The sequence below is a fragment of the Hemicordylus capensis genome, chromosome 1, assembly GCF_027244095.1.
Source record: "Hemicordylus capensis ecotype Gifberg chromosome 1, rHemCap1.1.pri, whole genome shotgun sequence".
Classification (NCBI taxonomy): domain Eukaryota; kingdom Metazoa; phylum Chordata; class Lepidosauria; order Squamata; family Cordylidae; genus Hemicordylus; species Hemicordylus capensis.
This window is the reverse complement of record NC_069657.1, coordinates 413,570,030-413,594,801: the sequence shown is the minus strand read 5'-3', so window position 1 is coordinate 413,594,801 and position 24,772 is coordinate 413,570,030. Positions and strand designations below refer to the sequence as shown.

The following is a 24,772-nucleotide window of genomic DNA, read 5'->3' as shown; positions in this document are numbered from 1 at the left end:
AAGGTAATGACTTCAGTTTACCTCATGGATGGGCCAGGTCAGCCTGGCCCTGAGTTAACACCTGCATCTCAATAAATCAATGTAAAACTTAGCATGTTTGTTTCTTTAACTTTATTTTGTATTGAATTTTGAGCATTACACCAAATATCAGTTTATATAATTATTCACACACACACGCGCACAGTAGCGGTGTGGATTCATTAGGAAGAGGAAATATTTCAGGATTATCTTTTTCTTCTTTCCACCCTCCTCCTCTTCTTCTTCTTCGCTTTATTTTGTTTAACACCTGGCCTGAAGAAGAGTTCTGGTGGACTCAAAGCTTGCTTACCATTTTGTGATATTTTAGCTGGGCCTAATAAAGTATTACACTACTGTTCCTACTTCATAACCCAACAGTTTGTTATTGCTTATTTATTTATGTGACATATTTGTATACTGCCCATTACCAAAGTCTCTAGGTAGTTTGCAGCAATAAACAAACTTACCTGTTAATGTAACTTATAATCAGGATGCTTTTTATTTTATAGATCACAACTATTTGTAAAAACATACCTACATACAGGGCAACTAACCACTGCAATATCCCATTCCCAACTATATTCACCTATTTTCTTTACTAACAACACTGCTGATTCAGATCTCATATGTCCCCATAATTCTTAGTTACACAGCAGAGCACGATGACCTTTTAATTCAGCACTTTGCAGATAAAACCACCTGCAGCCAGGATTTTGACTGAATCTGAGCCACAGATGCCTAATCAGCAAAACACATACCACTTTAGCTTTTGGAATAGCAGCTCCCGCAGTCCATCTGGCACCTACTGATTGAAAAATGCCTTGTGCCTCAAGAAAGTTGTACCAGCGTTTTATGTGAACAGGAGCATTACCCTGAAGTAACTGCTCTTGCCATGCATTGTTGCCTATTGGAAAATAGATGTATTTAATTAAACACTAGAAAGCATGCAATCTGATACAGTAGATTACTGACACGACTCACAGCAAATAGCAGAACAGATTTATATTTGAAGCTCTTATGAAAAAATTCTAGAGAAACCACTCTTAGTAAAAGAACTCTAGGGAAACTACTGCCAGAAAAATATAATTCAAGGCTTTAATTTTATTATCCCAACTGGGATGAAGAAATGGGGGAAGTCACTCGGTACTTCCAAACAAATAGGGGAAGTCACTACAGGTCTTCCAAAACATCACCTGCCTTTTTGAAAGGGGAAATATATATAATCTTAGATGTGCACATATACGTTATAAGACTATTCACTGACAAAAAGGCAACAAGAAAAGCCATTCAAAGTATAACATCATCAACCTTTTGACAAATATATTAAAATATTTTGTTCATGGAAAATATAGCACATCTCCTATGGGGAGGAAAAATATTTGTTGCTTGTACTAAATTTACTAACTGACAAAAATAAGCACAGAATTAAAAGTAACTCAACCTGCGGCTTTTAACTTCAAAACATAAAATCAGTTGTGTGAACTGATGAGTTATTAACATGCAACTGATTAGGATATTTACTATGTTCTTGTACCTTTTAGTGTTGCCCAGATAATGAAATCTGCAAGACTCAAAGAGTTTCCAACCAAGTAGGTCCTCAGAGAAAGGGAGTGATTTAGCTCTTGAACTGCTGAAGCAAAGCAGGCTGAAGTGGACAGCTTTGTGGTGCCAAATTCCAGCCAATGATCAATCTTTGAAAAAGGAAATTGAAAATATTTCAAAAGAAATCATCTTAAGTTAGATAAAATTGTTGATAACAGACAATGAAAACTCACCTTCACTGTCACCAGGAAAAAATTAATTACTAGAGGTATTATGAAATCGATATTATGCAACTAATTTTTCAAACACATATTTGAACAAATTATCACATTTTTTAAAAAAGTCTTAGGAAAGTTTAAAGAGCGAGTTTCTTTCCAGTTCTATCTTCCCTGGGCCTATCTTCATATCATTTTTTGCAATAACAAATTTGATGCCCCAGTCTAGCAAAGGGCTTTCCATGCATAGAAGATACACTTAACAGGAGATGGAAAATTAGCCCCTGCTTCCAAAGTAGCATTGTTCATTAAGGAGCAAGAATACTTGTGCATCTGAAACTAAGATTTCCACATATCTAAACTGGAACAGTTTTTATCTTATTCAATCCTCCAATTAAATGCTTGACAATCTTAGGTGAAGAGTAATGACTGCCACGTCATACAAAATTTAACCAGCACCTGTCTTATTCAAGACTATGCAATTTCTCCTTTTTAATACCATATTTACCCGAATCATAGATGACTCTGAATTTAAGACAATCCTCTTAAAATGTAGGTTAAATACAGGTTATATCTGCATTTACCCAAAAGGAACAGGACTCTGAAATTAAGACAACCTCCTGATTTCTTATATCAAAAAACTTGGAAGAAACCTAGTCTTGGATTCAGGTAAATACAGTTATTTTGAGCCACTCTGAGAACCCATTATGGGCTGCTGAAGAAGGTTATACACTTTAGAATGAAGCAGAAAACATTGGAAAACCCATTGAGCAAACTCCTAGTTATCAGAAGGAAAATGATAATGTCAAAACTTAAGACAGGAAAATAACTTCTTCCATCAAGAGATTTTACAAGTAAGATGAAGTTATAGCTAAAGTCCCTGTTCTCAGATACCTGGACAAGCATCAGAAAAGTTTATATTATAAAACCTAAGACTGATAAATAATGAAATATAATGTTGCAACATTTAAGGGCTTTCTCAAATGGGAGAAATGCAGTTCCAGGAAATACCAAATATAGAAGATAATACTTACCTCAGTATGCTCCAGTAAATTAGATCCATACAAGCCAGCAGACGTAGCAATTCTGGCCAGATAGCGAGCTATGGAATTCACATCAGTGAATGCAACTTGACTATTTTAAAAAAATGAAATATGCATGAGTTTATCTGCACTTGAAATATAATTGTATCAGAATAGATTATAAAAGCAGCTGAGCAACTAGCAAGGTATTTCCAGCTGAATTATTGGGCATCCTACCAATAAAATCAATAGATGGGTGTGCTCTGTTTTATAACTGGCGCCAGGAGTCGAAATCGACTTGACAGCACACTTTACCTTTACACCACACTAATAATCAATATTTAAGAACAAAAACTAAGGAAAGTATAACAATTTTTAATGAGAAAGCAAGCAATACTGTTGATAAAATGAAGATGTCCTCCTGGACTTCTAATTTTAAAAATACAACTTTATTCTTGAAGACCTCATTCTCAGTGTATAAGATTATCTACTTGGAACAAAGACAGGCTGAGCTATGCTGGGTAATGGGGGAAGGGGTAATCCTACCCCCTTCACAGGCAGACATGCACCAAAGTCAACCCAGCCACCTCCACTATTAATGTGAAGAAAGGCAGTGGGAGAACAGCTCATTTGTTCGCAAGGCTATAAGTAAGTTTGTTATAGCAACCAATTACACTGAAAATGCCATTAGTCGAAAAACTGACATGCAAATTGCAAAACTGATTCAATTGACGATAACTGTGTACATAAAAGCTAGGTGCTGTATAGAACAGATCAGAGAGGACCTGCCCAAATAAACTAAGCCTAAAACTGATGGATATCACACACACAGAGAGAAAGAACAGGAAAATGTCATCTCCTTAAAAATTGTAAATCAACCCATGTGGAAATTATTTGCAGTATAAATTTAGAGAGAAGATGCAAGATCAAATGGCTTCTATTCCTAATAGGTGGCTTCCTATGGTTTCAAACAGCTATTCCTAAAAGGTAGTTCTCAAGATTCTGAATGAAAAGGATATCACAAGAAAAAGCACCCTTAAATTTATTCTTAATAAATAAGATTATTGTTAAAAAATTTAAATGGTTTTACATGTATATTGCAAACTATTCTGAAGCCTTGATGCAGGTAACAACATTTGAATACAAATATAAAATAAGATCATGTTAACACTCCAGTAACTGCAAATGGCTGTGGCTTTGCAGGCAGATGTGTCATTGCTTCTCCAGCTGTCACTGTTTGGCTACTCTGATGTCACAGAAAAGTTAGACAGTTCTTGGCTAGGCAGCTTAGTACAAAGGGGATCTTAACTTACAAGAACTGAAATCCTAAGGTGACGGAGCAACTTTGGTTAAATTAAAGAATGCAAGTAGGCACACTAATTAGTGGAGTGGTTTTAGAGCCTTGCAACAAAACACCTCTGTTCCATTGCTCATTGGCAATTAGTCTCTATGCTATATGACCCTATAAAAATTATAATTAAAATCGAGCTTAAAACAATTTGCCATTGATATCCTGGCCTCCTAAAATCAGCCTGAATAGAAGGGTCTTAAAATTCTTCTGAAGATCCTCCCCAGAGACTAAGACAGACAGACAACAGGAAGAATTAGGGGAAGAGGAAGAATTTAGGAGTCAAGAGGCAGCAGTCGGACCCCTGACTATGGACAGTCCCTAGAAAATGTTCGCATATATTTGGGCTTAAATTCCTATCCATCAGGGATAAACTCTGACCCTTAATTTACAACAAAAGCTCACACAAGATTTGCAAGAGTCAAATCTGAGATATTTGAAGTCAATTCCTGCAGCTAATTACAAGCCAAATCCATATATTAGTTTCCCCAATCTAACAGAAGCCATTTGCCAGGATCATTAGTACAGAAACTTTATTTATTGTAAAGATATACACCCCATCTTTCATTTTAAATGAACCCCAAGGTGGCTTATAACAGATTCAATACAAAGCTATGACAGTGCCACAGCTAAGAGAGATGCTGGGGCAGTGGTCCCTCTAATTTTTTTCATCTCTGTACGGAATGAGTTTTGTTCTGGGTGGCAGTATCAAGGTAGTATGTGCAGAAGTGTATTCAGAATGAGGCCTTCCTGATTCAACCTGAGCGGGATCTAAAATTCACTGAGCGGACATCCAAATACTTTTGAGTGTGCGCATGCCTTAGAGGGAACAGTGGCTGGGTGTTCATGATGTTAGCCTCTTCCCAACTCTCTAGTATTCTTGTCATGGCTGCCGCTGTCCTTATAGGGATGACCTTATAGGGAGAGGAGAGCTGGTTTAGGAGAGGAGAGCTGGTCTTGTGGTAGCAAGCATGACTTGTCCCCATAGCTAAGCAGGGTCTGCCCTGGTTGCATCTGAATGGGAGACTTGATGTGTGAGCACTGCAAGAGATTCCCCTCAGGGGATGAAGCCGCTCTGGGAAGAGCAGAAGGTTTCAAGTTGGCTTTTCCAAGATAGGGCTGAGAGAGATTCCTGCCTGCAACCTTGGAGAAGCCACTGCCAGTCTGTGAAGACAATACTGAGCTAGATAGACCAATGGTCTGACTCAGTATATGGCAGTTTCCTATGTTCCTATGACTCTGTCCTTACAGACAGTCATCTCCCAGGAAGCGTGCTACCAGGCAGAACCAGATGCAACTATCACCCGAAGCCTTTGCTCATGCAGGCCAGATGGAATGTCAAGTAAATGCTTCTTACTGCACACAAGAAGAGATGCTTCTTTTATGGGAAATCAATGTTAAGATTTAGAGGCTTGGAGGATGAAAAAGGTCAATGCAATTCTGAAGGACAAATCAATTAATCAAAAACAATCAGCATTCCTACAACATATTACAAAATAGAGGCTAAAATCCAGAAAGCTTTATGATAATTTCTAGACCAGGGCTGCACAACCCTAACCTCCTGCAGATGTTGGACTACAACTCCCATAAGCCCCCGGTGGCTGGGGATGATGAGAGCTGTAGACCAAAAACAGCTGGAGGGCCAAAGTTGTGCAGCTCTGTTCTAGACAGTATTATTGTTGACCCTTTTTTTGCTAACCTTTCTACTTAACAAGCCACTACTGAAGCCGCAGAGTTTCAAAAGCAATTTGAGATGTGGTATGAGGTACTTGTTGGAAAGGAAAAAATATATAAAGGGTCTACTACACGTGTGCAAACTTTTGAATACATCTAGAGGAGCACTTAACGTAACTCAAACTAAAACCAAAATGTCTTGTATTTTTCTTTACTGCCATCTCATTCACCCTTTTTACAGTCCTACAAAGGAATCATAACTCACTAATCATCCCAAACTGTCGTGCTGAACTTTCCCAATCAATAGGTCTGCATCACTAATTCACAACAAAAAAGAAAACAGCATCCGTACAGAATATTTCTTTTTAGCCTGTGACCTGCTCAGTCCACAAAACAGTTGAGTGACAGACTCCTCCAGGCAAATAAATGTTGTGCAGAACAAGAGTGTGGCACAAATCAGTCACCAGAAGAAATCTTGCCCAGAAAGAACAGCTGATAACCTGATTAACATTACACAGGTCAAAAACATTTTGTGCATGTTGTTGGGGGATTGTTCACTAATCCGCCCCCCCCTTCCTTCTGCAGTACTCTTTGCCTCCCAAAAATATGTCCTGAGGATTAAAGGATCTTCAGGGACATTTCTGCCTAAGTCACCAAGGACTGCAGAAGGAAGGGGAGAATTGGTGAAAATTGCCCTCCACTTTTGTGCATGTGCAGCTATTCATAATGTTCAACATTAATCTGGATGTTAGACATTATGGTGGGGCTGTCTCCCACTACACATAAAACTACCAAAGAACCAGGAGAGAAAATAGAGAAAAACTCTTTGGGTATAAATATTCAAGACAAACAAATAAACATCATCCCAAATGCCCACACCATAGTAGCTCCAAAAGCCCTAACTCCTATGCTCAACAAAATCTATGTCATTCAACCAGTCCTCATGGAAAGCAGTACAGAGCTCACTTACAAAAAGCCAACAACAGAAAACCTAGGAAGAAGCTACAATACACTACCCAAAATCAGTTCCACAGTTATGAATCTCAAAAGAAGAAAAAGATTCTTGTCAGAATACCTGCAAAAGTACAAAATAAGCCAGGGCTCTTAGAGGGGAAAGGAGCAATTTAAAAAAAGTTAGAGTAGTATGTGTGAATAGCTATAACTAAGAGGGTAATTTTGGAATGTAAAAGGCAGAAAGTGGCAAATAAGAGTCAAGAAGCAAAGTGATTAAATAGCCATCACCCTATATGTGATTATTAATTCTGCATTATTATCTCTTCTGCCCTCCTCTAGAAAGGGTGAGCATTAATATTATATTAATTTCCCCTTAAAAGCACTGGTGGCAAAGATACAAGGCACTTACTCAGATACTCGTAAGATGGTCTCTTTGCCTTCTTCAACCGAAATTTTAACATGATCCTTCACGTGCTCTGCAGTCAGCAAGGCTCCTAAAAATGCAATATTTGCTGATTTAAAAGTAGCAAAGGTTTCATAGTCACAGTAGAAGAAGTCCTTTAAAAAGGAGAAAAGGGGAGCAAAGCCCCTCTGTCAGCATTTCCCCCAAAGTCTGAAACATTCAAAGAAGAAATATACACACCCTATACAAATAGATGTTTTTCTTGGATGCATTTAGGGCCTAAAACATCAGAGTAATCTTCAGCAATGACCTCGGCAGGGATTGGCTATGCAATTTCTATGCATCAAATTGAGCCAATACAAACCAACCCAATGTATTGGGGGCGGGGGACTTACTTGAATTCAACAAGCGACAGACTTCCTTCTACATTCTAATTGGAAACCAGGGGCGCAACTATAATAGGGCAAGGGGAGACAGTTGTCTGGGGGCCCACTGCCTTGGGGGGCCCCCCAGAGGCAAGTCACATGACTGACTCCCCCAGCCGCACACCCACCCAAGCCTCCTTCAGTTGTATTCATCTTCCGAAATTGATGTGAGTGTTAAGACTTGGAGCTACCAAAACAGCATGTCTTTCTCTAGTACCATTAAATGACTTGCATCGTCCACAGTTTACAAAACCTTAAAAAAAAAATTTAGGATGATGTTCTATTGTGGCACATAGGAGATAGATAGATAGACAGATATAAATTTTCCTATGCTATTTGTTATCACTATTAATTTCTTTACTTCATGAGCTGAGCTTCAGTGGGGGGGGGGGGGGGCATTTTGAAATCTTGTCTCTGGGCCCGCTCCAACCTTGCTATGCCCCTGAAACCAGCTACATTCCAAGCAGCCTCAGCACTTTAAAACGTTGCCTTCCCCACTCCCCCGGCAATTGCCCTACAATGCCCTGGGGAGGGAAGCACCTTTCCATAGTGCATTACTTGGGGGGGGGAGTGGCCAACCCTATAATTACAGCAAGTTGCCATTTCTCCACCCCCAGTCACCACAGAATGCACCACAGAATGTCATGCAACATTCTCCTTCCTCATGGCATTATGGGGCAATTGCTAGGAAGAAAGGACAGCATTTTAAAGCACGGCCACCACATCTGCCTGGAAGTAGTCCAGTTTCCAATGCGAAGATAGACTGAAGCCCATTTTTTAAGTTCAGATAACCACCACCACCACCACCACAGTTCTATATGATACAACACTATAAGGCTGTTCTCACGAACAGCCTAACCCAGCCTAGGGCATGCCTGCAGATCCCGGTGCTGCCCGCCTGCCTAACCCCACTTTGAAGCCCAGCCTTTAGCTAAGGTTAACCCTGGCACCGGGACAGTGTGCACCACACTCATTGCGTCGTGCATTGTGGGATATATGGAGGCCGGGACACATCACCCAGCCTCCGGAGATCTGCACTGCATGCAGCAGCGTGGATCATGTGGAAGCACCGTCCGCACTTCCCATCAACACTGAGGAATCATCTGGGGGAGGGAAAGTGAGTTTAGCGCAGCCTTTCCCCCGCCCGCCTGCCCTCCGGTCATGTGAATATGCTTAATATTATGTTTTATTTAACAAATCCAATGACCAACTCTCCAATAAGGCTTGCATACGTTCCGATTATCAGTCTGACGCAATGCATTATCAGTCTGATGTAATCCCTACTAGCTATAAATTCACTTCCTGGCAGTCTTGTAAAATTCATAGTGTTTCACAATACATATCACATAATTATAGAGTTGAAAGGGACCTTGGGGGTCTTCTAGCCCAACTCCCTGCTCAGTTTAAGAAACTGCTAGAGCATTCAAGGCATGATCCAGCCAACCCCCTAGGCAGCTTCAAGTCTCATTGGTTTCAATGGGAGAGAGCTAAGCATAAATCAATGGAATGGGTTGATTTGATTTAAATCAAAGCAATTTAAATCACAAATTTAAATCACTTCACAGAAGGACTCGATTTTAATGATTTAAATCAGTAGTCAGGGAGATTCTATTTAATTATTTTCTAATAAAAGTGCATTCTTATTGTATCGTATAACCTTAATACATATTCAGAGATAGATGTAGATTTCAATTTTAGAAGGCAGGTACACATGGCTCCGTTTTTGAAAAGCTTCAGTCAGCGCTGGGCTCCCAGCCTGGCCAGGAATGCGTCTCTCTGCTTTTGCAAGCAGGGAGAGGCGCTACTGGCCGTGCTGCAAGTGTTAGCCAAAGTTTACTTGCAAATGTGGCCAAGCCCCCCCGCGTCTAACTTCAGATGCAGGACGTGTGGCTTGGGCGGCAGCAGGCTGGACACGGGCCGGCAGCATCCTCGCTCCGCCACTGTCCAGACTCCTCCTCTTTGTTCAGATCTACTACTACTACTTATATACTGATTTTCAACAAAGTTTCCAAAGCAGTTTACATAGAAAAATAAAGAATGAATAAATAAGATAATAAATAGGATAAAATTTAAAAGATCTGATATATATATTTTAAATCATTGATATTTAATCAACCCTGCTAACACTTCAGTTTAGCCATTTCTAGATTTTAGGGGCTATTAGGGCCATAGATCTATTCAAACACGGCAGAAATGTATCAAAATTAGTACAAAAAATGAAATCCACTTTGTTAACTTATACTGGTGAAGACTGTATAAAACAGATTTTCCAATTAATATTTTATATTTGCTAGAAGTGCAGTTAACATAAAATTGAGACTCTTATTATGACCAGTATTTTAAATGGAGGGAAACTGAGAAGTCAAACACATTATTGACATCTGTTGTACATTTCTGATGGATTCATATAGCTAATGACTACTAGGAACGACAATCAACCATTCTGTTAGTTACATATATTCAACTCATATATGATAGCTAAATTTAAATCTTAATTCATGCTTAGAGAAGCTCTGGGACAAATTAGGAGTTAGATGAGCAAGACAGGTCATATACCCAGAATGTTGGGGGCAATATGCTAAATCATTGTAAACCGCTTAGAGAGCTCCGGCTATAGAGCGGTATATAAATGTAAGTGCTATTGCTATTGCTAAGTGCTATAAATAAACGTGGTCCCAGGTTCCACTATAGAAAAATCTTCTTTGCTATGTAGTATTAGTCTGATCCATGAAAACTGGATTAATTTACATTTCAAAGTGCACACTATTTCCATACCAAATATTGAATACAGAGTTAACTTATAACCTTCAGTAAGACTCAGTATTTAGCTACATTTTTTGTGCATAATAAATACAACCAGTGCCTTTTGGAAACTCAAAATAATCAGCAAAGGTAGTAGAAGTGATGTACCCTAGAATTCCTTATTTATTTAGGCCAGTTTTGTTATAATGGCATAAAAACAGTGAAATAGCTATCTTTTGGTCAGAAATCAAGATCTACAAAGATTCTGTGTCTTAGCATGGGAGCCCAAAAAGAAGGTTTACACTAGATGAGTTAAAAGCAGCAGAAGCTGACAGGCAATTAAGTCTGATGTTGAAAAAGAGTTCCTACAAAAGCATTCATACACTTAAGTGTACATTAGCAAGTTTGTCCACAATTATTTACAGAAACAAGAAACAGAGAAAAAACTTGTAAAGTAATGTGAATATGTCTAGAAGTGACACTATATTTGCACTGCAGGTGCAATTGTAAAATGAAAGTCACTGGGACAAAATCAGAAACCAAGGCCACAATCCTATGCACATTTAATAGGATTTAATCCTATGACAACTAAGTGAGATTTACTTCCAAGTACCTATGTTCAGAATAGGACTACTAGTCTTGGACCTCAATACAGAGAATGATTATTAGTAAGTATAGAATGGTGAATTGAGTTCACACATAAGTACCACTCATAGTTGTTGATATGCAGCTTGATTCTATGTATGTTCACTCAGAAGTAAGCACCCCTCTCCGTCTTTTTATTATCATCACTGTTATCCTTGACCTGAAACAACATATTTACTTGAGTGTTGAGTCTGATCTAAAGCATATGAATTTGCTGGTCCATTTAGGTGTGTGTTTAAATATTTAATGCATCAATCTAAAAAGGAGCTTCTAACTAAACATAACTAAAAAGTTATGTTTATGATTTAGTTACTGTAGGTTCAATGGGCCTTACTCCCAAGGAAGTGTATAAAGAATTTATGATGAGCTTTTGTTAGCTCATCTTCTAAATAGCCTTTGAAGATTTAGCTTTCTCAAAATGTATAGTTTACAGCTGATTATCAGCAAATATTTATGATGTACAACATAATCAGTACTGCAAGTTCAACATTTTAAATTATTGAGGAGTGTCATTTCAGGCAAGTGCACATTATTTATTATAGACTACCCTAGAGCCATTTTTGGAGAGAGAATGACAAGCCATAATTACAATACAGAAACTCCATGACTGAGCACAAATCTTTCCTAGCTACATTCCATAATATTTAAAAAGTAGTCCCAAGTCTAGCAAGTATCCTGCTAGATTTCCTAAAGAGGAATAGTTTTCCCCATGTAAAAGTATTTAAATATATTCTACCATTGAGGCTTTTAAACATCCCACAGACCTTATAGGATTTCTGCATGTTAACCATTTCTCACACTATATGAACTTTTCTCCAGGCAACTTGCTGGATTTACTTGTCCTCACAGGATATCTACACATCAGGTCATGACAACCTGTATGTGTGTGTGTGTGTGTGTGTGTGTGTGTGTGTGTGTGTGTGTAGGGAAGTCCACATACAAAAGATCTCAAAGCTAAAAGGTGAAGGGCACACAAAGCTCTAGCTTCAAGTAATGTGCCACACCTTTTCATCAAGTGATGAAATATACTGGCAATGAATCAGGCTTGAAGTCCTGCAATTCATTTTTACCCATCTATACTAAATGAAACACGAAAGTGAGGCACAACAGGAGGAGGAGAAGTGTTCCCGGACTGCTATGATTAGTCTAGGCAGAAACAAAGATTGCTGTGTGGCTCAATCCCTCAGAAAGCCAGACAGTCCACAGACACATGCATCCATATGCTCCGTGTTAATGAGCTTGGCATAACTATATCGCCCTTGACTCTGCACTTACAGCTTAGAACCTACACTTCATTCCTCAGAGAGCGAGCGCAAGACGTCCACCTGGATGTCGCTCTTAATCATCCTGACTAAGAGTGATTAGCGGGTGATTAGAGGGTGTTAAGGGACAACGAATCCAAAAGGCACAGACCAGGCAGCTGCTCCTCCTAGCCTGTGGATTGTAAAGCCCTGGAGAGCCTCCAGTTGTCAGCTTCTGCATCCCCCCAGCACCCGCGCCGCCACGTGTCAATCCCCTCCAGCCCTCTTGCTTGCTTGCCCGCCGCCTGCCACCTCCCCCCGCGTCTCTTTGGACTCCATCCTCCCAGAAAGCCCCTTCCCTAGCTCGCCACCCGCCTCTGCCTTCTTTATCTGCTTCGTCTTCCCCAACCCATAACCCCCAAGTCGCCCTCCCCGTCGCTGCTGCCCCCTGCCTCGGCCCTGCCTCGAAATGCCCCCCAGCCTGGGGCCTCAAGGAGAAGCGACTGCATGCACGGAGGGGCCGGTGGTGGTGATGCCTCTCACACGCACACGGCCTGATGCAACATGGCAGCAACCGCACGCCGCGCCGCCTCACCCGGCGCCGGGAAGGACCGAGAAAGCGGCGGAATGGAGCGAGGGGCGAGAAGGGACATGTATCTCCCGGCCGAGGGGAGCAGGGCAGGGAAGGCGGGCCGCGCCGCTTACCGAGAGGAGGGTCCCCGGGGTTAACCGTCAAGCTCAGCGCCATTCCGGCCGCAGCGGCGATAGCAGGCAGAAAGACTGCGAGGCGGAGACAGCTGCTCTACTCCCTCTCCCAGCCGCTTCAGCCTCGGCGGCGCCGCCTCCTTCGGCTCCGGGCTTGTCACAAGGCCTGGCGCCGCCTACGCCAGCGCGTCGCCCTTCGGAGACGACTCTTCTTTCAGCAGCGCATCTCCACGCTTCCTTCGCGAAGCCGCTACCCTTCTCCCGACCACATAAAGGGGGCTCCTTCCCACAGCAGACCGTTTCTGTAAAGAGGCACTCCTAAAAACAGAACATCCATGCCGGAGTGACCGACTCCAGGAGATCAAAGGCAACAATCCGGTTGTCTTTAAAACAAAACACACACACACACACAGCCTGTTTTAATTATACTGTCTGCATTTATTATATTCTGCTATGCTTACCACCCCGCTGCTATGTGTGGACGTGATTTCAACAGAAGGCACCCCTAAGGCCGCAACCCAATCCCTAGGTATGCTTACTCGGGAATAAGCCTCATTGAACTTCATCGGGACTTACTTCCGAGGAAGCATGCACCAAACTGCAGCTAGGCGCAGACTGTCTCATTAGAAGCATTAAGTCCAGACTTTTTTCATGTATCGCTGATAAAGCGAGTCCAACAGATACAGACCTGACTTTTCGTAATAATTTTATTCTTTTATCCATAATATAAACAGAAACACATAAGAAAAATAGAAATGACAAAAGAAGGGGGGGGGGAAACAAGACTTGATCAAATGATACAATTACAATGATTCTCATTGCAGTCTGTATACTTCCACCTAAGTTCTTTACACCATCATCTAGACCTGACTTTTCAACAATGGACATCCATCCTCAATAAGCACACAGTCAGCTTCTCCAGGTATGCTGACCTATCATAGCTCCTACTAGAGGCACTCTTACCCCCTCCTGGACTTCTCCGCAGTCTGTGGCCTCCACATCCCCTCAGGGGCCCCAAATCCTCTTTAGTCGGGTGTGGTTGGTGCCACTGGCCTGCATTGCACTGGGTGGAAAAGCATGACAGACCTGTGCTGGGCACTGAGCATGACTTCTGCTTTAGAGATGTGGGGTGAGGATTGGGGAAAGAAATATGTGGGATGGGGATATGTTGTGTGTTGAAATGTTTCTGCTAATCCATATTTGCATAAATATACCTGTTTTATATTGTTAAATTCTTGTGAGATCAGTTGCTGTTTCTGCCAAGAACCCACGTGTTAAAAATACTATGTGTGTCACGGTGTGTTGTGTGTGTGTTTAGGGGGATAATGTTTAACTTGCAGCTGGCAGGGCCATTAGGTCCAGGCTCCAAAATTACCTAGGTGCACCTCTGGCCAGAGGAGGGGGTGGGGAGTTCACTGGGGTGAATCCTTGACTGTAAGGGATTTACAGTAGGCTGCTACCATCCACTTTATTTTAATGTGGGACAAACAAACCACTTTATGGGATGAGAGCTGGTCCTGTGGTAGTAAGCATGGCTTGTCCCCTTTGCTAAGCAGGTTCCACTCTGGGTTGCATTTGAATGAGAGACTACATGTTTCAGCACTGTAAGATATTCGCCTTAGGAGATGGGGCTGCTCCGGGAAGAATACCTGCAAGTTTGCATGCAGAAGGTTCCAAGACCCCTTCCTGGCATCCTGACTGCAACCTTGGAGAAGCCGCTGTCAGTCTGTGTAGGCAATACTGAGCTATATGGACCAATGGTCTAAGACAGCTTCCTATGTTCCTCAACCTCTCTCTATATAATTCTTGGGGGTTGTAAAGTGCCAAAACCCTCCCTAGAAGGGGCCAAACATTCCCTAGGCCTCCAGAGGTGTGTGACTAAGGCAGACCCAAAATGAAGAGTAGCACACTTGACCAACAAGGGTTTATTATTAAATTAAAAGAAAAACAAAAGTATGCAGTAAGAACAATTGTCACTTAATAAAGCAGATTATAAGAGAGTAGAGAGAAGTTTTCATTAGCCAGGAAACTCATATTTAAGCAATACAATAAAGGAAAATAATTTCCCTTACACATCTAACTGAACTGGTCCCTATCTTATTACTCACAGGCAGTGGCCTTCTTGCTGTCTCCAGACTCCAGGCTGTGGTCTCCCATTTCCTCAGCAACTTCTCAGCCAGCTGCTTCATCAGGGAACTCTTGGGATAGAACAAAGTCTTCTCGTCTTCTTCACTAGGTGGCTGTGTGTATAGTTCCTGCCCAGTCCTCTGGACTGGCCCTTCTGTTTTGACCGTACACACACCACTTTTCTCCTTATAAGGAAAGGCCCACCCTCCCAGTAGTTGCTATCAGTGAGGCCTAGTCTTTCCTTGACTCCGTTCCATCACTACATGACGGTTCTCGCCATAGACATGTTGCCTGACTCTCTTCCTCAGAATAAGACGCTGCAGCAACAGAGAAGGCCCATCCCTGAGTAGCCATCAGACAAACTGGTGGCAACCCCAGACAGACCTATCTGGATTATCTGAATGGATCATGGGACTCATTGTGAAGGAGATGTTTTCTCAGATACCCCAGGCCTAAGCTGTTTAGGGCTTTATAGGTTATAATCAGTACCTTGCATGTTGCCTGGAAACATAGGTAGCCAGTGTGGTTCTTTTAATATAGGAGAAACATTGTCTCTTGAAGATGACCCAGAGACCAACCTGGCTGCCACATTATGTACCTATTGCAGTTTCCGGACTATGTACAAAGGCAGCCCCACATGGAGCACATTAGTCTAGATTTTGGCCAGTGAGAACTAGACCTTTGACCAATCCACCTAGGAAGAGTAGTGGTGTACACAGAAAAAAAAATCAACAAATGTAAGAACCAAGAATCATAACCTTTATTCTCAAAACCAGTTTGAAGCCACTTGAGACAAACTGGCTTTTTTCAGTATATAAAAGCTGACATATGGATATCTATGTACACATGTCTATTTGTACCATTAAAGGTAATCAGAGGTCCAATTACAGTTTTTGTGCCTTCCCTTACATCATCAAGGAAATGGGACTGGACCATGATTTAATGATTCAATAGGAATGTATATGGAATAATTATACGAAACATATTAACGTAGCAGTACAGCTACCCTCCTAATAGGAGGCAATTCACTATTTCAGCTGGAAAACAAATTTAACTCTCACCTTAACCAATCAACCATCGAACCCAACCTAAAAATAACACACCCCAAATCACTAACCAAGTACAATGGCAAAATGAACCTTTGATCCAGTTCCTTCCATAAACCATTGCCACTATCAGCTAAGAACATGAATATAGATTTCTCAGGCTCCTTCGTAGCAGCATGAAATGCATCCTCCTTTGTCTTTTACGGCACAAGGGCTTGCTTAACTGTCTCAGGAACTCGACTGGCGTAATAGTCATGGTTTTTCAGGGCAGCGAGGACACCTCCTGAATTCATATGTTTAACCTCTTTGTTATAATGAAAGAAATTCCCATGAATATCAGTAAGCTTGCCTGAAAATGAAATAAAATAAGTCAGCCTTCATGCATTTAGGATTTCTGCAAAGACAAAAAAAAGGCATAAAATAATGGCTCTTTCTTTGATAATTCAATATAACTTTCATTTTCAAAACCTTGATTATCTAAATTGAATTTGCTCCGAATAAAACTCCATTTTAACATAAGCAGTAATAGAAGCATTGGTTCACTTACTGTGAAGGCTTCTTCTTGCTGCCGAAGCCAAAGACATCCCTGAGTGGGTTATCCTTCTCACGTGCTCCCAGGCACAACTAACTGAAAATGTTACAATGCCGTAAGAGCCCGGGCAGGATAACCCTGCTCAGTTCTTTTAGGCCAAACAAGCTACTAGCACAAACGTGCTACTAGCACAAATTTTCAACAACAGTTGAAAAACATAAAAACCTTTGACAATAGAGAGAACATGAAAATGATAGCAGCTAAGTAAACAGTGACATTGTTCAAGGCTGTGTGAATTACATTATGCTTAGGAGTCTCAGAGCGTAGGCCAGGACGTCACCTGAGAGGGCCAAGATGTCCTCAGCTCCGGCAGCAAGAAGAAGCCTTCACAGTAAGTGAACCAATGTTCCTTTCTCTGCTGCCTGGAGTCGAGACCATCTCTGAGTGGGATGTACCACAGCTCTGGCCAATAACACCCTCTGGGAGGGAGCGTCCTAGCCTACTCTGGGGGAAGAACCTGTTGCAGCACCCTGCGACCGAATGCTGCTTGAATGGAAGCATAGGAATTGATTTTATAATGTCTCGTGAAGGTAGAAGGAACCTTCCGAGTAGCTGCCTTGCATATCTCCTGTATTAGGGCATTGGTAGAGAAAGCAGCGGATGTGGCCACCGCCCTTGTAGAATGTGCCAGAATGTGCTCAGGTGCGCACAGATGCAGGCATTCATAAGCTAACGAAATACATGGACGTATCCATCTGGCAATTGTTGATGCTGAGACTTGGTTTCCCATAGAAGCAGGTAGAAAACTGACGAACAGGGCTTCTGTATGTCAAAAACCTGTGTGTTTTAGATGCATCTTAAGGCATCTCCTAACATCCAATTTGTGCCATGCCTTCTCTTTTATGTACACTGAATTAGGGGGAAAAGAAAGTAACACAGCGTCCAATGAATTGTGAAAAGAGGATGATACCTTGGGTCTGAAAAAGGGGTATCAGTCTGACAGAGCCAGCTGAGAATATACAGATGTTTCTGTGTGCGGATAGTGCATGCAGCTCTGAGATTCTACACGTTGAAGTAATTTCTGTTAAAAACGCTGTCTTGATGGATATTCTCAGAGGAATAGAACGTAGAGGCTCAAATGGAGGGGCCTGCAGCACTTTAAGAAATGTATGCAGGTCCCAAGACGGAAACCTGTGTACCAACATAGGGGATAGGAGTGTTGCGCCCCGCAAAAACCTCTTAAGGTGGGAATGGTTGCGAACCTTTTCCTCAGGAGCTCCCGAAATCAAATTTACTAAGGATGCCGCCTGGCGCTTCAAAGTATCAGCACTGAGCCCCTTCTGTTCGCAGTGCCCTGAGATATTGAGTGTCTAGCCGACCAATGAAGGAAGGCCCTCCATGCGCACTGGTAAACGTGCTTAGTAGAGTCTCTCATAGAAGCCGACATAGAAGCCAGGACTCTATCTGAATACCCATGTTTTTTTAGAAGTCCCTGCTTGGTTTCCAGGCAGCTAGCTGTAACCAGCCTGGATCATGATGTTCTACTGGTCCCTGAAGTAGTAGGTCTACAGATACTGGTAGAAACCATGGTTCTGTGGCCATATGAAACAGTTCCGTGAACCATGGTCTCCTTGGCCAGTATGGGGCCAAGATTATCTGGGCCCTGAGCATTTGAACTCTGCAGAGAAAGCGAGTGAGTAGTGGTGTCAGAGGGAATGCATACAGGAGGCCTGATGGCCAGTCCATCAATACAGTGTCCACTGCCTCCACCTGTGGACTGGGAAACTGGGTGAAGAACCTGGGTATTTAAGCATTGAGAGCTGAAGCAAATAGGTTGACCTGGGGTCTCCCAAAGTGCTCTGTGATTTTCCGGAATACTCTGGGATTGAGAGTCCATTGCCCTGGTAATAGTTGTTCCCAACTAAGCCAGTCTGCAATAGAATTGAGGTCTCCTTGGACATGGTGAGTGATGATTGAGGCCAGGTTGTTCTCTGCCCAGCTCATGATCAATGCTGCTTCTGTCTGTAGTGATCTCGATCTGGTTCTGCTCTGTCTGTTTATATGGGCTTTTGCAGTTGTGTTGTCAGTCCTGATCAACACATGCTGTCGGAGTATCAGATTCTGAAAGGAAATCAAGGACAGGTGAATTGCACTGAGCTCTAACCAGTTGATGCTGTGCAATGCTGTCATTCTGGACCACCGCCGTTGTGCTGATCTGTGTTGGCAATGTGCCCCCCAACCCGTCTTGCTGGCGTCTGTTGTAATCAAGATCCAGGGTGGGTCAAGAAACTGTTTCCCCTTCCGCAGGTGGGAGTCTGCTATCCACCACTGTAGTGACTGTACAATTTGTGGTGAGACGTCCACTAAAAAGTTTATTTTCCGGGCAATAGGTATGTGAAAAGGGAGTAGAAGCCACTGGAGATCCCTCAGGTGGTGCCTGGCCCATGGTACAGAATCTAGAGATGCCACCATCTGACCTAGAAGTTGAGTTAAGGCCAATAGCCTTGCCTGTCCCATCAATAAGACCGTCACCACCTCCTGCTGTAGAGCTTGCATCCATTCTCTGGACAGGTATACTCTGTCTCTTTGAGTATCTATCTGGACACCAAGGTGTAATAGTTGATAAGATGGTTCTAAGTGGCTTTTGTCTTTGTTTATAAGAAACCAGTGATGTTTTAGGGTTTGCAATGTTATATGTAGGTCTTTTGTAGCTGCTAGTATCGATGACGACTTCAGCAGGAGATAGTCTAAGTAAGCAAAGATGGGGATTCCCTGTAATGTCAGGTATGCTATTATAGGTGCCAGCACCTTTGTAAACACCCACGGGGCTGATGAGAGCCTGAAGGGCAGGGCCTTGTATTGATAAAGAATTCTGCTGTATTTGAACCTTAGCAAGTGTCGACTTTCTGGATGTATTGGCACATGTAGATATGCCTCCTTTAAGTCTATTGATGTTAATAGGTCCAGGTGTTGTAGGGCCTCTATTATAGAATGCAAAGATTCCATGTGAAATCTGTACTTTGGTACCCAGCATTTCAGATATTTTAAGTCCTGAGGGACTTGTCTTTTTTGGGAACTGTAAATATTATCGAGTAAATTCCCATTCCTTGTTGAGCTGATGGAACTAACTCTATTGTCCCAATATGAAGCAAATGCTGGATTGCCCCTAGCAGCCCCACGTGTTTTAGAGGCCAGCAGGATCGAGGAGTGGGTAAGAACCTGCTGGGGGGAACCGAGGTCAGATCTATTTTGTAGCCTGTCTTGACTGTTTTCAACACCCACTGATCTGTGGTAGTGCCTTCCCAAAACCATGAGAAAGTTGATAGGCATCCTCCACAGGCCCAACAGAGCTAAGTCATTGTTGTTTCTGAGCTCTGGGAATGCAACGCACGCAACGTGTGACATGTGCGGCGCACGGCGGTGACGGACGCGCGCACGCCGCAACAGGCACATGTGTGGCGGCAACTTCCTCTTTTTCCGGGCAATGACGGGGCCAGGGGCAGCAGGGAGGAACGCTGCCGCCCCTAAAACTTTGCTCCAGAGTGGAGCGCCGGAGGGGGGACTGCGGCGGGAAGGATAAGTACTACCCCTCCCCGCCCTTAAAGCTAGACACACACATACCCGCTGGACCGCACCAATTCCGAACCAGTTCGGAGGCCTCTAACATGGCCTCTGGACTGGTTCGTGCACATTTCCCTTTTTGCTTTGGAAATACAAGAGCTCCCTTAGTGGGAGGCGCCGCTTCTACTGGTACCGCAGGGTAAGTCCCAATGTGTGAACAGCTCTGCGGACCAAGGGTGTAAAGTCTTCATGAGCAAATAGGCGTTGGGATATGGTGGAAGCAGGGTTCTCCTGATCATCTGACCACTCCCCCTCTTCCTTATCCAAAGGATCGAGAAGTGGTTCCCCAACAGGGTCCTCTATAGGGCTTTCATGTCTCAGACCTCTGACTCAGAAGAGTCAGAGGAGGAACGGGAGGACTCAGTTGGGAGTGCAGGCTCAGAGGCACAGCAACCGGATTTGGCAGGGAGAACAGACTCTGAAGCTGAGGAATCGCAACAGCTGCCAGACATGAGGGCTGAGGAGGCTGATCAGGAGGAGGTGGGGATTTCGCCTGTCTTGAGAAGACGTTTCAAGAGGAAGGCTCAGTGGGAGACATGCAGGCACAGTATATCACAGGAGAAGAAGTAGAAGTGTTGACTCAGGAAAGCCTGGTTGGCTGCCGGTTATCTTGAGCCCTATATTAAGCAGTCTGTTAGTTGCACAGATTGCTCTCAGCAACTTTCGCTTACCACAGACCGTGTTCCTATTTAGAATTCCTCAACCTTTCTAGTTCCAGTTTGCCCTTGTTCTGTTGTTCCTGCTCTGTTGTCCCTTGTTCCGTTAATTCCTTGCTCTGTTGTCCCTTGTTCTATTCATTCCCTGCTCTTTCTTTTCAGTTATTATTCAGTTATCGTAGAGGGGGGGTACCTAGTTTAGTTCAGGGGACTTTATTCATTTACTACTATTTTTCTTTGTGAGTCTTTCGTTTTCCTTCGTGTAGCTTTGCTGCTACTTTCTGTTTAACTCACAGGGGGAGGGCTGAAGGGGTTGTAAATCCCGTTGGGTTAGCCAAGCTGACAGATTAACGACAAGGGCTAACTGGAGTTGGATTTGTATTTAATTCAATATCATTAGGTATAGTTGTAGACCCCTTAGCCCCCTGAAGTGGAGAAGTGACAGTTTAGAGGTTGATTCGGAACAGTAGTTACAGTTATAGGTTGGTTCCCACTAGTGGTAGTGATAGGTATAGGAACACTGGGAGTGGGGTTGGGGAAAATCTGCTCCAGAGGTCTCAGATGAGTGAATTTCCCTCTCATTGACAATACAAGGCAGGTGCCTTGTATTATGCCGCCCTTTTGATAGGCTCTCTCTTCTTTTTGGCTTTGCCAAGAGACCTGGTTTCAGTATCAGTGGATGAAGATTCAGAAAGCGCATCCCTGCCCCTTTTCTTCCCTCTTCTATACTTTTGAACTACCCCTTGTAGTGATAAAGCTAGGGTATTTTTTATCCAGTCTTGCCAAGCCAGTGGCATTTCTTGGGGGAGGTTAGCAAAGGTGGCAGATGAGGAAGGACCGGCGGGAACTGCACCCTGACTAGCCCCGCCAAGGAGGGATCTCACTGAAGTTGTAAAATCCTCTGAGTACATCTCAACATTGCTGTAGATCCCAGGAGGTTGGAGAGGAGCGGCTTGCAGACGTGGCGCCTCCTGACCTTCCTGCCAAAAGTCCAGGTCCATAGCCGCCCGCGTTGGGAAGGGCACGCGGCATCCCCGAAGTGCTCGGCAGCAGTGGGAGCAAGGCTTCAGCCTGGCCCATGCTGTCCGGAACAGACACTCGCCGAGCTCCTGGTTTGTCTAGCCGGCAGATCACCCTCGGGAAAATCTGCCTCCATTTTGTCTGCAGGGTGCATTGGCGCAGCCGTTAATGGCGGCGCAAACGGAGGAGGAGAGCCTGGCACCAGAGTCAGACGTGGAAAATCCACCGTGTTTCAGTCTTTGGGCAGCAGAATATGTCTAATCATCTGCAACCTCTCCATAGACCAAAGGGACAAAACAGCAAGGAAAAAAGGAGAAGGAGGGAGGTTTGGGTTTAAAAAAAAATACGAGAAGGTTAAAGGAGAGGATTAGAGCAGAGGGGTATATCAAAAGCAGTAAAAGATACAAATACAAAAGAAGAAGAGATATTTAGAGAGTTAAAGAAAAGTATGACTGCCTAGGAGCAAAGCAGGACTAAAAGAACTGAGCAGGGTTATCCTGCCCAGGCTCTTAAGGCACTGTAACATTTTCAGTTTGTCCTACCTGGGAGCATGTGGGAAGGATAACCCACTCAGAGATGGCCTCGGTTCCAGGCAGCAGAGAAAATGTTGATCTATCTTACCAATTGTATGACAGGACATACCAATATCAAAGACACTCAGCTTATGATGAACAAGGACTTAACACATAGATCTGACAATTTTAGCCTACTTTCTTTAAGCTTATTATATCACCCAGCTTTCTGGGGTGTGTGTGTGTGTGTGTGTGTGTGTGTGTGTGTATGTGTCCCTATCAACTTCACAATGCCTGAACCAATTTGATATATACCTACAATTTGGCATAGTTGTAGGGACATCAACAACATAGTATGATGCCATCCACTCCAATTCAGGATAGCGGACATGTGAACATTTGAAGCACAAGTGGGCTAACTTGTGAACTGCCAAAATGATTTGAACCAAATTTGGTACAGTGGTAGGAACACCTCAACGATGTAGTTTGTGATGTCACCCACCCTAATTCAAGATGGAGGATACATAAACATTTGAGGTGAAAGTGGGCTAACTTAAGATGGTAATTATCAATTAAGATTACAGTGAAAGGAAAGTAGAAATATTAGTTTTTACAAGAACTTCCTGTTATAAATGATGATTTTCAGCAAGGCAAAGCAATAGTGGACTAGCTGGAGGATTAAGGTTTATCAGAGTATTGCACTAGTTCTACCAAATGTTTCAGCCAACTCTTGAAGGCACTGGGATATTCACAACAGCAAATTCAACAAGTTTTGCCGCCTCACTTTGTTGTTTACTTGCATTTGAATAATTTAAGAAGTGATGGACTATTTGCTTGTTGTTTTCCAGTTAATAGCGATCCCTGCTCGGTTCCCCAACCCTACCCCATTGGACAATGAATTAAACACCAAGCAATGTGTGAGAGTAAGTAGAACTATAATTTTAAAATCATATCCACGAACATACCTGTATCTATGTGATAAACAAATGCAGCATGTTGAGCTGGGTCTCATGATCGGTGAGACCTGGATTCTTCGAGTGAGCAGGGAGAGCGGGCTAAGCCCACTCTCCCCACTCATGAGCAGGGAGGGAGCCCTGGGCGGCTGGATCAGCTGCCCACACAATTGCCAGCTCTGTGACAGCACAGGGCATGCTGGCAAGACCCCCGGAGCCGGGAGGCAGCTTTTCGCCTCCCCTCTGGGGGTCTCCTCATGAGTAGCTGCGTCACGGAGCCGTGCCACGGCTACTCATGATCAGATAGCCCGGGTTTGCAGAGTGCTCGCTCCGCAAACCCAGGCTAAAGGGAGGGGTACTTGAGCGGGTTACCCACTCTAGAACCACCGGACTCACAGCCGATCATCAGAATAGCCCCAATGTCTTTTGTGTTGCACTAAAAAATCTAAATTAATAAGAATAATAATATAGGCATGATTAGTTTCTTAGTTACTATGTGTAACAAAAGCATTCTCTTTCCTGCAAAGCAGCATCTGAAAAATTATCATTTCAGTCTTTTTGACTTATCAGTCAACTCACCTCCTACTGCATGCAAAATAGCCTCTGGGGCACATGTATCCCACTTCTTGCACCCAGGGCTAGCAAATACATAAGCTGAAGCTTTGCCTTCTACAAGCTGAATGATCTGATAAGAAGAAGAAAAATCATTTTAAAGAACAGAAACACATTCCAATACCCATCTTTAAAACCAACATCCCACAATCCTTTAGAAGGACCAGCCTTTATAAAAGACACTGACAGTTTTTCTTAACATCCATCTAATTGCAGCACTTATGAGGAAAGGTAGTTTGCCATGTAGCTTCAAAAAGCACAAGAGCACCTTTCATGATGCGAACTAGGCAGTCCTAATTGAATCAACAGGCAAAGCCACCTCTGGTATTTCTTTCACCACTGTATCTCCTCTAAGATCAATGCTAGCAGTTTAAGTCAGTACTGAACCTGTTCTCAGCTGAGCCAGGGTCTCCACCAAGGCAGATATCCTGGAGTGGCACAGATCTCAGACACTTCCAAAAACAAAGGAGTCAGAACCTTAGCCAGAGCCAAGCAGGAACTTCAGAGCTGGGTATAGGAACATACAAGGAAAATTGCCCTAGTAGCTTCCTGGAGCCCGGCAGAGTGAGTTGGCCCCAACCCTTCCTTAGGAAAGGCTCCATTCTTAAAGGCTTCTTGTTCAATAAGCACTGGGTCTCCGGGCACTCCTCCAAGTCCAAGAATAAAGGCAGAGCTGTGTCCTTGGGTCATGGTGGAGATATTGGCTCCGGTTCCCCTGGTCCTAGGTGGACAGGGTCATGGGGTTCTGGGCGATAGGAT

The 24,772-nt window shown here is 43.1% G+C and overlaps 2 protein-coding genes across 6 annotated transcripts in view; both read right to left on the bottom strand.

Moving 5' to 3' along the window:
* The window catches only part of EPRS1 (glutamyl-prolyl-tRNA synthetase 1), a 92,614-nt gene extending 79,406 nt beyond the window's left edge, over positions 1 to 13,208 (bottom strand). For 3 of the 5 annotated variants that reach the window (XM_053308908.1, XM_053308896.1, XM_053308914.1), the window contains exons 1-5: positions 12,935 to 13,205; positions 7,183 to 7,267; positions 2,810 to 2,909; positions 1,553 to 1,709; positions 777 to 922 (exon numbers count right to left, since the gene is read on the bottom strand). In XM_053308908.1, coding sequence (XP_053164883.1) covers positions 777 to 922; positions 1,553 to 1,709; positions 2,810 to 2,909; positions 7,183 to 7,267; positions 12,935 to 12,977 — 531 coding nt within the window. In that variant the 5' untranslated portion in view covers positions 12,978 to 13,205. Of the gene's footprint in view, positions 1 to 776; positions 923 to 1,552; positions 1,710 to 2,809; positions 2,910 to 7,182; positions 7,268 to 12,934 lie in introns of all 5 variants that reach the window. The other 2 variants (XM_053308885.1, XM_053308900.1) reach the window with 2 other exon arrangements.
* Positions 13,209 to 15,799: 2,591 nt separating this feature from the next.
* BPNT1 (3'(2'), 5'-bisphosphate nucleotidase 1) overlaps positions 15,800 to 24,772 on the bottom strand; it is a 31,034-nt gene continuing 22,061 nt past the window's right edge. The window contains exons 8-9 of the mRNA XM_053308931.1: positions 23,981 to 24,086; positions 15,800 to 16,456 (exon numbers count right to left, since the gene is read on the bottom strand). Of these exons, the coding sequence (XP_053164906.1) occupies positions 16,308 to 16,456; positions 23,981 to 24,086 (255 nt within the window). The 3' untranslated portion in view covers positions 15,800 to 16,307. The remainder of the gene's footprint in view (positions 16,457 to 23,980; positions 24,087 to 24,772) is intronic.